General features: G+C 56.0%; 1 protein-coding gene across 1 annotated transcript in view; it reads left to right on the top strand.

The window, feature by feature from the left end:
* RAP1GAP2 (RAP1 GTPase activating protein 2) overlaps nucleotides 1-15,615 on the top strand; it is a 63,190-nt gene that overhangs the window by 15,719 nt on the left and 31,856 nt on the right. The window contains exon 3 of the mRNA XM_054394308.1: nucleotides 733-768. Coding sequence (XP_054250283.1) covers nucleotides 733-768 — 36 coding nt within the window. The remainder of the gene's footprint in view (nucleotides 1-732; nucleotides 769-15,615) is intronic.

A 15,615-nucleotide genomic window follows, 5' to 3' on the forward strand; every position in this document is an offset into this window, starting at 1 on the left:
CAGATAGGTGTTTATTAAGGGTGCCAGATCAATAAAGGAAGGTGCTAGGGCTCCCAGCCCCGGATGAGCTGGCAAGGACTGGGAGGGATGGGGCTGCTCTCTCTTCCAACCCTCCATTCAGGGCTCTGGCTGTGGCTGAGGGAGATAAGTAAAGGGCAAGCTAGCAGCTGATGCCCAGGCAGGGATGGTGCAGCCCTCAGGCAGCGAAGCAGCAATGGTCTAGGCATGAAAATCCTACCCCTGGCTGTATCCTTATTCCTTCCCCATTGGACTGGACTTGGACCTGGCTCAAGGTCGAGTTTGGGGTGTTTGGGATCTTCCTGTCACAGGTCTGTGGTCTCTAAACCTGTGTTTTGTGGGAGGTGGGAAGAGTGCTTTGGAGAGAGCTGAGACATAGGGAATGTCCTCCTCTGGTGCTCAGTTCACCTCTGGGGTTTTGGATAAGGAAGCAACAGCTCTCCACTGGTCACCAGTAGGACATGACTGGAGGGGGGCAGGGGGGGGTTTGTTTTATTTGCCACTGGGCTTCACTTTAGGTTAAATTTTGGTAGAATTTGTTGTTGTTTTTTGGTGAAGTCTTTCCGTGGTGATTGTGGTGTCAGCCAGACTGATGCCACCTTCAAAAGAGATGCTGGAACTGGGTTTGCCAGCAGCCCTGGTACCCAGCTGGGGAGGAGGGACAGCCCAGATCCTCCTGCCCCACAGTAACCTGCTCCTCTGCTTTCTCCCCAGGATTGACAAGACGATGCTCGCCAGCCTGAAGATCAAGTGAGTACTCCCACTCCGCTCTCCTGTGATGTCCCTGTGCAGTGTGTGGTGCTGAGATGGTGTTGGCTGTGGGGGATGCCTTCTCCATAGCTGGGCTGTCTTCCCAGCTCCAGCTCTGTGCAGTGGTAGAGCAGCCAGGTGTGCCCATTCCAGGAGACAGCCTGGTGCGTATCCCACAGCTCCTTCTCCTGCTGAGTCCAAGGGGGTTCAGGCACTGGGGGATTTTAACAACCCTGTGAGCAGGGGCATGGATGGTTGCAGTCCATGGGGTACCAGCTCTGCCTTGGGAGGGGTGGGAAAGGGCAGGACAGGCCCCACTGAGCTTCTGGTTGTACATTTGGTGAAGTCTGGGGTTTTGGTTGGGGTTTTTGGGTATTTTTTGGCATTGTTTTTGAATCTTGCAGTCTGGAAGGAAGGGTGGGTGTGGGTGGATTAATGGCTGCCTGTGCTTGCTGCCCAGCTCCTGCTCCATGTTGGGGAGGCTCTGGATGCTGCCCTGGAAGGGGTGAAGATGCTCTTGGGTCCCTAGAGGGCCTGGGAGCTGGTGGTGTTGTTTGGTGGGTCTGTCTTGGGCTTGCTGTGGAACTTGCTTGAAGGCTGGCAGCATGGGTTGTATGGCTGCTGGTGAGGAGGTTGCTGGGCCAGATCCTGCCCTGTGATGGGGTGAGGGGTGTGGGGTCACCACCCCTGCTGGAAGATGCCATCAGCTTGGTGGGGCAGAGAAGTGAGAAAGGGCTGAGTGGGGTGGTGGTGCTTGTGCTGGCTGTTCCCCAGGCACTCCCAGCTGTCTGGGACCTGCCTCCCATTCCTGCTGGACCTTTGCCTCCTGGCTGCAGGACCCAGGGGATGATCCTTTCCCACCCACTGCAGTGCATCCCTGGCTCTGGATAATCTTCCTGTGCTGGGAATTTCTGTCTCAAGCATGCATGGCTCTAGTGTTGATGGTGTTCTGCTGGGGCAGAAATGTCCTGGCCAAGCCTCCCTTGAGCTCAGGGAGCAGCCCCTGCGGTTCCCTCTCTAATCATTGCTTGTGCAAATTGCTCATTAAGGGAGAAGTCGACCGGAAGCCTCGGGGGCTGTCTGCAGAGCCTGCCCATGCCCCTTGTGAAGAGCACCGCAGACACGGGGCTGCTAAGCTCATTGCTGGGGATTTTGCTGAACTAATGAGAACTTTAAATCACTGGTTACCACCTCTGGGAGCAGAGAGAGGTCTCAGTGGACTTCCCTTTTCCCTTGGAGCTGAGACGGATTTAGCTGCTCCTTGAATGCTTGGATTTGTTTGCCCAGCAATCCTGCTGTAGAAATGCCGTTTCCCCTCCTGTCCCCACAGTGCCAGGCAGTTAGTGCCAGGCTCAGGGCCCAGTGCTGGTGCTGTGGGACATGCTGCTGTGCCAGGACGAGGGTCTGGGGGCACATTTCTCTCTCCCTCCTTCCCTGAGCCGAGTGTTTGATGAGCATCCTCTGGCGTGTAGCCTCCTAACGCTCCTGCTTTGTGACCAGATTGCTTCGTTAAGTGGTTCTGTAATTGGGGCCCAGCCAGAGCCATTTTGGATATTTGTTGAAGGCTTTTAAAATTTAAAATAGACATAGTTTTGGTTTTTCTAACTCCCTCGTGATTGCTGCAGCCTTATTAACAACCAGGCAGCTGCTTTCTGTGAGCCAAGGAGCCCCTGACCAAGCCCTGTGTGCTGCAGCCATCAGCACTGACCTGCAGAAGCCTGGCAGGGGAGGAGCAGTGCAGGGTGCTGGATGGGGCTACAAGGTCTCTCTTGCAGAGAGGGTCACAGTGTGGCTGGGGGGCTGCAGCACCCTTGCCTACCCCTCTGTACTGCCAGCCCATCGAGTCCCTCCACCTTGGAACCATGGCCAAGGGGAGTCGAGGGCTGCTTCTGGGACAAGGTCCTGTGCAGGGATGGTGTTTGGTGGGACCAAGTACGATGCCAGGCTGCAGGATGATCCTTGCTCGCTGCTGTGGTTGTTTGTCACCACGAACTTGCACACGCAGGTGGCACTAGAGCTTCAAAGCGGTTTCCCCTCTGCCTGTCTTTTAATTTGGTTTCATTAGTTGCCATGGTAACCACGGACATGTCTGAGGGACTCACCGGGGAGAGTGAGTGGAGATTGCGGAGTGGGAGTGTCGAAGAGAGGGGATGGATGGAGAGCCCTGGCAGCGCGGCCAGGGGCTCGGCTGGCCTCGGCTGGTGACGGGCACGGCAGGGAGGGACCGGGGCTGCACTCGGCAGGGAAGGTGCTGCAGAGGACCAAGCATCCCCGGGCAGCTGCTGCTGAACGGCCTCACTTGCTGCTCAGCCTCCGAAATGCCCAGGAAGCCCTGGTGAGTTTGGGTCTGGCTCTGCTCCTGGGGCTGTGCCCATGACCTAGCAGCAGCAGCAGCCCCTGTGTGCCCAGTTCCACCACGTCGGGTTTCAGTGTGAGGCTGGCAAAGGGCCACCCTGGCTCTCAAAACCTGCTGCTCTGGGGTGGAGGCTGAGTTTTTGGCTGCTGCAGGGAGCTGTGGGCTGCTTTGGAGAGCCTGGGCACGGTCCCACCTCTGGGGGATGTTCCTGGGAAGCTTTCAAAGCTCCCAAAGGCAGCTGATGGGGGTGGAGAGTCTGGGAAAGGGACTGGAAATGCTCTGCTCGCTGGTTTTAGGGATGCAGGGGGCAGCAAGGGCTGGGGCTGTGGTGCTTGGGTGCCAGGAGAGGTGTCAGGGCTGCTGACAGCCATTGCGACTTGGGCCAAGGTGGGGTGATGTGAAAGGGATGGACCAGTGGAAACCTTCCTCTGATGGGGACAAACCCATGGGGACCTTCCTCTGGCATCCAACTGGACTCCTTGGGAAGGAACTGGTCAGGTGGTGGCCCACCCTGGAGGGCAGCAGCCCTTTGCCTGTTGCTGGCACCCTAGCCCTCTGCATTCTGGTTGTTTTCTCTTTGGCATCACCAGGGGAGATGTGCTGTAGAAACCATGAGGTGTTTAGAGAGGGGAAAAAAAATTAAAATCAATTAAAAAAAAGTCCCTCCTTCAGGCAAAGAGTCACCTCTTGCTTTAGCCTTGTAAGGCAAAAATAGCAACAAAATAATCATGTCTCTGTGGAACAGAGCAGCCTCTACACCAATTACCCAGAGTCAGCGTGTGGGGGGCTAAAACTCAGATGAAAGAGCATGTGATGCTCATCTGATGGTGGGAACAGCAGTGGAAGATAAAGGTGGGAAGAGATGAAAGACTCCGCTTGACCTTCGTAAAATGAGCTGTGTCCAGGCTTGAGGCTCTTTAATATTTGATGGGCTGGAGCCGAGCTAATGGGAAGATGTGGGAATGATTTAGCAGCAGCTGTGCTGACTTGATGCAGTAATCTTGGAGGTTTGCACTTGGGTCTTGTGAGGACAAGGTCTGGAGAGCAGATTGTGTCTTAAGTAAATTCCTGTGACTTTAATGCCACCTTTTGAAGTGGGTAATTGCATGCACTGGTCTGGTCTGCAATTATCCCTCAGCTGCAGCAGCATCATGCTGCAAGAAAGATGCTCCAGAGCCTGGCAAAGCAGTGAGCAGGGTGCACAGGATGGATTCCCACCTCGCTGCGTTCCCAGCTGCTCATCTCCAAGGCTGGTGTCTCAGCTCTGGCGCAGGAATGCGAGAGGAGGACTGGGAGTGTGGATCTGGGGAGCAAAGGATGCACTGGGACTTGGAGCAAGTTAAGGGCAGTGCTGGGGCTGGAGGGGCAGAATGAGGTGTGGGTTGGTCCAGGCTGCCAGATGGGTGCTGGTCTGTGTGTTGGGTGAGTGTTGCTTGTGTGCCCAGGTGAGGGTTGTTCAGTGGGCATCACCCCACAGCTTGGATGCTGTTCTCACTCCCTCCCTGTCACTCTGCTGCCAGTTGTATCAGTGTCATTGGTGCCCATGTGGCTCATCTCACCATGGCAAATTCTTCTGAGCTTTTCCTAAGCCATTGGTGTTTTGGTTTTCTGACTCTAATCTTGCCCTGATTTTCCCCTAAAGCTTTGCTGGAGACTCCAAGTGTCTGTGATGGGTCATGAAGCAGCCCTCCCCTTGCCTGTGCTCATGCACAACGAGGAGGCAGAGTGCCCCCTGTCCAGGGATGGCCCTTCCAGCAATGGTCTGACCTCGGCTCACCTTGCTGAACGTCTCCCCAGCTCTGCCCCCTCTCCTGGGAGATCCCTGTGGCACTGTGGGCATGTGAGGCAGTGGCAGCTTGGGGGGACGTGGCTGGAGATGGCATTCGAGGCAAAATGAGTCCTTGTGCTGGTGACAGGTCTTGTGCTCAGGTCCCTGCTGGGACAAGGTCCCTGACGAGAGCCAGAGAGGCTACGGGCGGTGGCCAGGGCTGGTGACAGGTCCCTGCTGCTGCCGCAGGCTCTGGCTGACTCCGTCCTCGCTCGCCGTCTGCTGTCTGCGAGCCGCCTCTGCCCTGGCCAATGCCGGGGGACCCGAGGGATGCTCGGATAAATGTCAGAGCCGAGGTGACAGCTCTGCCTCGCAGTAGGCTGCTGGCACTGGCACAGTGAAGCACCTGCCCCACGGGCTCCTGGGGCAAACGGCTGGCATATGGCTGGAGCTGCCCCTGGCTTTGGCTGCTCGGGCCCTGATCCGAGCCCCTCAATGATCCAGGGACGTTTGGTGTTGCTCCAGGATCCACTCTGAACAGGTTTGGCTGCGTGTCCAGGACCAGGCAGCCCACTGGATCTTTCTTTCACGGGCAGGTGTGAAAGTGTTTCCCAATCCTTGATCGCAGTATGGATGCGAAGAAGCAGGAGAGGCTAAGGGTCACTGCTGAGCAGCATCAACCTGGGACCTTTCAGGGGCTCTTTCTCAACCTGGCTCCTCGGCTGGGCTCCCACCGGCACGCCCGGTCCCTGCCGGTGCTTCCCTGGCTGGCTGGAGCCTCTTCGAAGCTGTGCCAGCAGTCGGCACACGAGCGCTTGGCTGCTGCTGCCGCTTGGTCCTGCTGCGAGTGCATGCGGGCGAGAGGACCCCAGGCTTTGCTTTTGGGGTCCTGCCGCCCTGTGCCCATGCACCGAGGGACTTCTGTCTGTTAGTCCCTCCCTTCGAGGGGGTTTCTGTCTGTTAGTGACCAGGCTTCTGCAAGTTGCATCACCCTGCTCTTGCCGAAGCTGTAGTCGATCCTCTGGGCTCTGAGTGCAGGGGATGGGACACTGCTAAGTGCCCTTGAGAAGGGCAAGGAGCAGGCACTGGCTTTGCATCCAGGGGCCCTGCCCAGGGGGTTCTGCCCACTGCTGTGCTCAGGGGATCTCCACAGCAGATGCTGCCAGTCCCCCCATCCTGGCAAACGCCACTGCCTGTCCCACCCCCATGCTGGAAAGCTTCAGCAGGAGGCAGCAAAGGTGGGAGTTGGTGATTTGAAAGAGGAATGTGAAAGTGGGGAAAGGAGGGTGGAAAACGTGGCAGCACCACCCATGACAAACAAGGTGACAAACAAGGTCATGCTGGAGGTGTTGGCCAGCGGATGGACGGCTGGGGAGCAGCAGGGTGCAGGTGCAGCCCAGCCAGGATGCTGGCCTTGGGAGATGAGCAGTGGCAGAGGCACAGCTGCCCTACCTTGGCCAGCCCCAGAGCTGGCTGGGGATTTGCAAAATCCAGCCAGTCCCAACGTCTCTGCCCTATCTCCAGTGAGCAGGCAGCAGCGTGGCAGGGCAGCTATCGCCCTGGCCCCTTGCAGGCACCCAGCCCCGCACCCTGCACCAGACTTGCTGCACGTTTCACAGCCTGCCTGCCGCAGAGGAAGCCTTCCCAGGAGGAAAAAGGTGAAGTCAGCCTCTGGGACTTTGGGGTCTTTCAGCCATTTAATCTGGTGAGCCTTATCTCTGGGCAATCCTGGTGGGAGGCACTGGCACAGCTCTGCTGATGCTCCTACCCTGGGAGGTGTTCAAGGCCAGGCTGGATGAGGCCTTGAGCAGCCTGGGCTGGTGGGAGGTGTCCCTGCCCATGGCAGGGGGTTGGAACTGGATGGTCCTTGAGGTCCTTTCCAACCCAAACCATTCTAGGATTCTATGATTTGGGCAAGGTCCTCTCCATGCTTGCTGCAGATGTCTGGGGTTTATTTGGGGGGTTATTGGTGCAGATGTCTGGGGTTTTATTTGGGGGGTTATTGGTGCAGATGTCTGGGGTTTATTTGGGGGGTTATTGGTGCAGATGTCTGGGGTTTTATTTGGGGGGTTATTGGTGCAGATGTCTGGGGTTTTATTTGGGGGGTTATTGGTGCAGATGTCTGGGGTTTCATTTGGGGGGTTATTGGTGCAGATGTCTGGGGTTTCATTTGGGGGGTTATTGGTGCAGATGTCTGGGGTTTCATTTGGGGGGTTATTGGTGCAGATGTCTGGGGTTTCATTTGGGGGGTTATTGGTGCAGATGTCTGGGGTTTCATTTGGGGGGTTATTGGTGCAGATGTCTGGGGTTTCATTTGGGGGGTTATTGGTGCAGAAGGCCCGGGGGTTTATTTGGGGGGTTATTGGTGCAGAAGGCCGGGGTTTTAGTTGGGGGGTTATTGGTGCAGAAGGCCGGGGTTTTAGTTGGGGGGTTATTGGTGCAGAAGGCCGGGGTTTTAGTTGGGGGGTTATTGGTGCAGAAGGCCCGGGGTTTTAGTTGGGGGGTTATTGGTGCAGAAGGCCCGGGGTTTAGTTGGGGGGTTATTGGTGCAGAAGGCCCGGGGTTTTAGTTGGGGGTTATTGGTGCAGAAGGCCCGGGGTTTAGTTGGGGGGTTATTGGTGCAGAAGGCCCGGGGTTTAGTTGGGGGGTTATTGGTGCAGAAGGCCCGGGGTTTAGTTGGGGGGTTATTGGTGCAGAAGGCCCGGGGTTTAGTTGGGGGTTATTGGTGCAGAAGGCCCGGGGTTTTAGTTGGGGGGTTATTGGTGCAGAAGGCCCGGGGTTTTAGTTGGGGGGTTATTGGTGCAGAAGGCCCGGGGTTTTAGTTGGGGGGTTATTGGTGCAGAAGGCCCGGGGTTTTAGTTGGGGGGTTATTGGTGCAGAAGGCCCGGGGTTTTAGTTGGGGGGTTATTGGTGCAGAAGGCCCGGGGTTTTAGTTGGGGGGTTATTGGTGCAGAAGGCCCGGGGTTTTAGTTGGGGGGTTATTGGTGCAGAAGGCCCGGGGTTTTAGTTGGGGGGTTATTGGTGCAGAAGGCCCGGGGTTTTAGTTGGGGGGTTATTGGTGCAGAAGGCCCGGGGTTTTAGTTGGGGGTTATTGGTGCAGAAGGCCCGGGGGTTTAGTTGGGGGGTTATTGGTGCAGAAGGCCCGGGGGTTTAGTTGGGGGGTTATTGGTGCAGAAGGCCCGGGGTTTTAGTTGGGGGGTTATTGGTGCAGAAGGCCCGGGGTTTTAGTTGGGGGGTTATTGGTGCAGAAGGCCCGGGGTTTTAGTTGGGGGGTTATTGGTGCAGAAGGCCCGGGGTTTTAGTTGGGGGGTTATTGGTGCAGAAGGCCCGGGGTTTTAGTTGGGGGGTTATTGGTGCAGAAGGCCCGGGGTTTTAGTTGGGGGGTTATTGGTGCAGAAGGCCCGGGGTTTTAGTTGGGGGGTTATTGGTGCAGAAGGCCCGGGGTTTTAGTTGGGGGGTTATTGGTGCAGAAGGCCCGGGGTTTTAGTTGGGGGGTTATTGGTGCAGAAGGCCCGGGGTTTTAGTTGGGGGGTTATTGGTGCAGAAGGCCCGGGGTTTTAGTTGGGGGGTTATTGGTGCAGAAGGCCCGGGGTTTTAGTTGGGGGGTTATTGGTGCAGAAGTCCCAGCTGCAGAGGGGAGGCAGCAGGCTGGGCCCCAGCGGTGCAGCCGCTGCCTGCCATTGGCGGTGGCACCGCTGTGTGCTCTGCCTGGTCCCATATGTTCAGTGGTTGCTGTTGCTGTCAAAACAGCCTTCACGTATTCCAAGCCAGATTATCCACAATTACATCTGCCCAGAGGACTTAGCAGCCCCACGTGGGGCTATTTTTAGCTGTGTCTCAGAACCAATGCTCTACTGTGTCCCTTTCCTCCAGCCTGGCAAAGCAGGAGCGGTTTGCAGACCATGGAGAGGTGGCTGCTCAGAGGAGCAATGCAGCAAATCTTCTAAGAGCAAATTGTGGTAGGGGGGAGGAAGCCTGAAATGGCTGGAGGGGTGGAGATACCACCTGCCTGTGAGTGCTCGCTCCCAAATGCCCACTGTGCCAAGGATGTGACTGTCTGCAGGAGCTGCAGAGTGCAGCCAGGACAAGGTCCCTTTTGACTGGTGAGTGCCAGTGGCTCAGAGAGGCATTGGCCCCTCTGGGTGTCCCTGCTGAGCTCCCCTCAGCTGTGTGCCCACTTGCCACAGGGGTGGGTGTGATTTGGGGAGCATGCTCAGGCTCAGCTCTGCTGAGCCAAGGAGCCCAGAGCAGGTAAGGAGTGCTGGCACAGGAGCACAGGAGCTGTGCCAGCTCCTGTGGTTTGTTCCTGATGATAATTTTGTTAATTACTGCACTGCTCCCTCCGGCTGTCACTTTCCCTTCTGGTCAGTGCGGTCCTGGCGTCCCGACAGCACCCGGCGCCGGCGAGCCCTGCAGTGTAACAGGGATGGGCAGCCCCTGGCACTGTGCCTGCTGCCTGAGAGCTCTCCAGTAGATGGTGTGGTGCTGGGTGGTGCTGGCAGGACCCCCTGCTCCCTGTCTGCAAAAGGCCCTCTCCATCTCTGGTGGTGTGTTTGCAGAGGGGTTGGTGATGCTTAGCAAACACCAACACCAGCACTGGGGCTGTTGGTATCCATGGACCTCACATCCTCCAGAGCTGGTTGTGGAAACCTGGATTGTCCCAGGCTCCCACCCAGGAGAGCTGTGTGGAGGTGTGACAGGTTCTGAATAGGTCAGAGCTCCATTAGGAAGTCTCCATGAAGGCTCAAAGGTCACTCTTTTCAGACACCACCCTGTCTCATTCCTCTCAAACGTTGCTGGTGTCCTGCAGGGCACCGTGACTCTGCCCGAGGTGTCCCCCTGTCCCCTCACAGCATCCTCAGGAGGGATCATCAGTTGGCTGAGGTTGGAGTTTGGGCCTAATCCTGAGCTTCCCAGCTGGATGCCAATGGCAATTGGTTGCAATAACAGCATCAGGGATGGACTCTGGGGAGCTGAGGAGGGTGCTGGTGGTGCTGGAAGTGTCAGGCATGTGGCTGGTGTTGGATTTCTGTGCATCCTGAATCTGGCTTCATTAGTGATGGTAATGAGAAATGATGGCATTTAGCTCCCTGATTTGCTAGTGAAATTCAGAGGATCTGCTCATGCTGTAAGGACTGATTTCCTCTGCTGATCTGATCTAATTTAATTGAGCACTATGATCTCAGGAGCTCATCTCTCCAGAAAGCCTTCCCAGGGACAAACACCCCCAATTACCAGGGGGACAATTCCCAGCAAATTGTGGTTTCCCAGCTGTGACTGCCTCATGCTGTGTTTAGCCACCAGAAATGATCCAGTCACTCCAGGAGCACACTGGGCACTGGCTGGTGCTGCACTCCAGCCCTGGCATGATACATGCCCACCCTGATTCACTGCCCAGCTTGTTGCATCTCCCTGTGCCACCTCTTTCCTGCCCACAAACCACCTTTGGTTTATGGTGGTGCCCATTAGCCCCACAATGCACCAAGGAGCCATGGCCAGCCAGCTCTGCTCTGCCCTCTGGCTCTGCACGGAGGGCTCAGCACCAAAATGTGGCTGTGGTTTTGAATTCCCAGCTGTGTGTGATGGGAAGGTGCTTTCTGAGGGCTCCTCAGCAAAGTTGTGTCTCCCTGGAGGCTGCTGAAGGAGGAATGGTTGCAAAAAATAAACCCAGGAGAACCTACAGACAGATATCTAGAGGCAGGAAGACACAAAGCTCTGGGGGATCTTCCTGCATAAAGCTGGTCCAGCTGCCTAAGCCCCCTGGATTGGCAGAGATGGTTTGATACCCAGCTCAGAGCAGGGAGCAGAGTGTTCCCATCTGCCCCTCTGTTTGCTCTGCAGAGTGTTGCTCAGCAGCCCTGGATGGAGAGCTTTGCCCTCGCTCCTGTGGCCCTGCTCAGCTGATGAGGTTTCCTTAGCAGGTCTCTGTTAGTTTGGGTAATCTTCCTGGCTTGGTGCCCATGGGCACAGGGAGCATGGCAGGAGTTGGGGGGGGCAGGTTGCTGGCTGGTGCTGGGGGAGGAGGCACAGGCAGGATCCCAGCTCAGATCCCAGCAGCTCTTGCTCCTGAGCAAACAGCCTCTGGCTTGACCTCTGCCAGCCCTGCCAAGTGGGCAAATGTTTGCTGCCTCCTTCTCTCAGCTGCTCAGCAGAAGGGGAAGGGAAGGGGCATGGTGCCTGTTTGTGGGCAGGTCCCGTGGCCTGGCTGTGCCATCACTGATTCTGTGGTACAGGTCACCTCTCTGGGGGTACAAACAGGCAGGCTGTGGCATCCCCTGCCAGCCTCTTGTGCTCCAAGTGCCATTGTGGTGAGGCAAAAAGGGGTTTGCCATTGCTGTGCCAGTGCAGGGGCAGCTCAGGCTGTGCTCTGTGTGCTGTTGCAGCACCAAGGGGACCTTCCTGCAGGGGAGCCTGGCTGCTGGGGTCTTTTGAGGGCTTGGCCCGTTTGCTGTGGCTTTTTATATGTTATTTTAAAGTATTTTTAATCGGGTTGCCTGCTCTGAGGTGCTGGAGGTGCTTTCAGTGCATTCATCTCCCCCTTTTGTTTTTGCAAATGCAGCTAGAGGATGTCCTGAGGTGCAGCAAAAGCCCTGCCCTGCTTCCAGTGGCTTGTGCAGGGTGCAGCCAACACCAGGCTGGGACCTGCTGAGCTCCTGGTTAGTTTTAGGTGGGATTTTTTGTGATCACTTCACATAACTGAGATCTCTTCTCCCTCACCACAGGGTGGGTGCCCACATGCACCTATGCCGCTCCCTGCCCATCCCAGCCCCTGGCTGCTCTCCAGCCCTTACAGATGCTGTCTCTACCAGCCCCTCAGCAGAGCCAGTTTGTGATGGGCAGTGCTACCTGGCTGAGCCTTGGTTCCCTCTTGGTTTGTTCATAATGGATTTTTGTTCTTCCACTGCAGCTCTGATTGCTTTCCCTGCCTGTTTCCTGGGCGGGCTGCTAATTGCACCAGGCAGATGTGGCATCACGGGCTGAGCTCAGCCCCAAGCCTGACAAAAGGTCAATGTTTGTGTGCACATGTGGTGGAGACAGGGATCAGAGAATGCTAGGGCTTGGGAGGGACCTCCAGAGATGGAGCCTGTGGTGTTGGCTCCCAGTCAGGCTAGGCAGATAAATGTCTTTCTGCACATCCAGCCAGCATGGCTGTCCAAGGGCTGCAAGGAGCTGCCAGGTTTGAGCTCTGTGATGTGGTAGAGATGCCTGGACAGTGGTGCCAGGCTGTGGGGCAAGGAGCTGGGTCTGCCCCACACCTTGGGACGTTTTGATCCCACTTCTTACCTCTGAATTGCCGAGGTGCTGAGGCTGCTGGCTGCACACCACACTGGGTCATGCTCACTGTGTTCTGCTTCTGCACCTCCTGCACAGAGGGGCCAGCTTTGTGCTTTCTTCATGTCTCCTCTGAGTCTTTCTGACTGATGCCATGAAATAAATCTCTAATCAGATTACTTAGAGCTGGGGGTAACATCATCTAAAGCTCTACTTCTTGTGATACCTCTTCTAAAACTGGGTGCCCTCTTATCCTCCTCCTGCAGCACCGTTGGAAATGCTGTAATCGCTTTCTCCCCAGCTCCCAAATCCTTTTCTTCCTCTGCCAGGGAAATGGGGATGTGGCTGCTCCTTTGCTGAGAACCAGCTACTATTTTAGTCTTTCAGTCAACACTACTTCAAGCTTCTTTTGTTCCTCTCTGGCTCCTGGTCCCTGGTGTTGGCACTGCTGCCCAATCCCAGTGCTCCCACCTGGGTAGTGTGAGTGCCCATCCCCAGCTGTGTCCTGCTTGAGTCTGGGGAAGCACCCATGGGGGGGCTCTCCAAGTGAGTGCTTGGGGTGGTGGGGAAAGGATTTGAGTGGTGGTGAGGAAGGGTCCTAAACGCAGCAGGGAAGGGTCCTTGGGCAGAGCTCGTGGCCATGCCCCCAGCCCAGCCGTGGCAAATGCCTGGCATAGCTCAAGTATTTCTGGTTCTGTCCCTCGTGAGCGAGGGAACCAGAAATATCTCTTGCAAAGGGAGGTGCAGAGGGTGTCAGGGACGTATCCTGCACCGTGTGACAAGGCAGCACCGCAGCTCTGGCTGGAGAAGCCCTGAGTCACCGGAGCTGGGCTTGGCTGTGCCTGCTGCTCAGGTGTGAGCCACGGGGCCCTTTGCTGCTGGAAGTGTGCCTGCAGGCAGTTTGGGAAGGTCGATGAGCTGCTCACCCGGGGTGATCGACTCTCCCTGCAGCCTGAGCACAGCAGCCAGAGTCGTTCCGTAAGCAAAGAGCTCCTTAATGACATCAATAGTGTCGTTGGTTCCCAGGGGATTGGGGAACACCGGGGCTGAGGGGTTGATCTTCTTCAGAGGCTGGTATTTTCAGATCCTTCCTTCATAGCAGAGTGTCCAGAAGGAAATGCCAGGCTTTGCAGAAATGAGTCAGCTGCCCAGGTCATTTATTAATCACGGTGTGTGATTGTCCAGCCCCTTGGGACCTGGCTTCCCAGGTAGCACTGTAGCTGCTCTCTCTGAAGCAAAACCAGCAGGGCACTTCTAAGGAGATATTTATTTCTTCCTAAAGCAGAGGCAGCTGCTTAGCTCAGAGGTTGTTTAGTCACTGCAGAGGTGACACTGGGTTTCTAAAGGAATGAGGGAGATTCAGAGGAGCCCAGGAGCACCATGAGGGGAAGGAGAGATCTCCACAGTCTCTGGTCCAGCCTCCATCACAGGGCAACCTGTGGCACCTGCCCAGCTGAGCTTGGGAAGCTTTTGTGTGTGGGGAGCTGGCAGCTGCTCTGGGGACCTCTTTCAAGGCCTAATCCAACCTTCTGGGTTTCCCTCATTTCCAGTCTCAGTCCCTCAGGCTGCAGCTTTCTGTCCTTGGGACCATCCCATCTGTGCAGACACCAGATGGAGAATTTCACGGGCACTGGCCCCAACAGGATGTCCTTCTCTCAAACCCCCAGGAGGGTGATGCTCTGGTGGCATCACTGTGGGGTTTGGAGGATGGCCAGAGTCACCTCAGCCCTGCAGAGCTGGGGGATGAGGCATGGCACTGGAGGATGCTCTGCAGAGGTGTTTCTGAGCTGACAAAGATGCAGGCAGAGTACCTGTCCCTGGCTGGGACTGGTTTGAAGAGATTCTCTCTTGGAGAGAGTCAAAGCTGAACTGGGGCACACAGCATGGCTGGTGCACTGCAGCAGCCAAGGAGACTTGGCTCTGCTCCTGGGTCAGGGTGCCCCAGCAACCCACAGTGGTGTGCCCAGGCAGTGCAGCTCTGTGTGCCTGTGCTGGCCATGTGGTGCAGCTCACTGAACCCACCCTGCTGTGCCCACCCTGCTCCTGCTCATCCCTTTGGCACACAGGGATGATCACGATGTGCACGATGAGCTGTCCCTGTGCAAGGGAGAGCAGGAGGCGCTGGGAAAGGCAGGCAGGAACTGTTCAGATGCTCTGCTGTCTCCTCTGCCTGCCTGGGCATCCCTGGCGTCCCACTCCAGCCTGTCCTGAAGCCTTTTATCAGATGGCAGAACCTAAGAACTACAGGGCAGCTTCTTCAGGGCCCCATCACAGTCTGTTGTGCAAGAGGGGAGGTAGGTGTATGGTGTGGTGTGGTGGGGCATGGCTGCAGCCTGGCTACTGAGCTCCCATCCACTTGGGGAGAAATTTCTTTACTTTGGGGGTGCCAGAGCCCTTGAAGCAGGCTGCCCAGAGAGATTGTGGAGTCTCCTTCTCTGGAGACTTTCCAAACCCACCTGGGCAGGTTCCTGTGCAGCCCAGCCTAGGTGTACCTGCTTAATAGGGGGGTTGGACTCAAGGATCTCCAGAGCTCCCATCCAACCCCTACCATGCTGGGATTCTATGATCCTTCCCTCCCCTGCCAGCCTTCCTCCAGCCCCTCACCATCTATTCCCTTGGCCTTCCTCCTATAAATTGCAAATCAGCTGCAAGACAGCCCAGAAGCAGCTGAGGAGAGTGAGGGAGCATTGCTGTGTTTGGGTGGAGGAGCAGCCATGGCTGAGTGTCTGCCTGAAGTGCTTCTCTATTTCCAAATATGAGAGAGCTGAACATCTTTAAAAATCAATACAAAGCCACTTCAGCATAAAACAAGAGGAGATTAATACTTAACTTGTCTGGAGAAGGGGAAGGGAGACAGTGGAAAACGTCTCCAGAGAGGGGGAGAGAGAGAGAGAAAGAGACTCAATGAAATTTGAATCTGCCTGTTTAATGTGAGAGGCAAAAAGGTTTAAAATTAAAAACCCCTCCCCCTCCATTAACTGGAAGCTAATGAGGTGCTGGAGAATTGGTGTAATTTGGCATGGAAATGGGTTCCAATTTTTTTTTTTTTTTTTTGCTGTGCCTGAGAAATTTGTCAGACAGATGATTTCTGCTTGAAAGGAAGCAGCCAGGTATTTGCTGTGAGAACAAAGAGATTTGTTGCTCCAACAAAAACTTGATGGAAAGGCTTCTCAGAGTGAGTTACGGCTGCCAGGCAGGCTGAGGGCAGCCCCCAGCTCTAGCAGAATTCCTCTGTCTTACCCACTCATGTTCTCTCACCCCTCCACACGCTGCTTGGCATCATCTGGTGCTGCAGAAATGTGGGTTTGGGGCATTTTGAAAACGGGCTTGGGCTTTTCCTTCTGGGGAAAGGGGGGACCTCAGCCCTTGTCTGATGGAATTACTGTGCTGGAGGGACCTGCTGCTGCTGCTTCAGCCTTCCCAGGGGCCTGCCAAAGATCTGCTGAAGTAG

The sequence above is a fragment of the Indicator indicator genome, chromosome 30 (assembly GCF_027791375.1).
Source record: "Indicator indicator isolate 239-I01 chromosome 30, UM_Iind_1.1, whole genome shotgun sequence".
NCBI classification, from domain to species: domain Eukaryota; kingdom Metazoa; phylum Chordata; class Aves; order Piciformes; family Indicatoridae; genus Indicator; species Indicator indicator.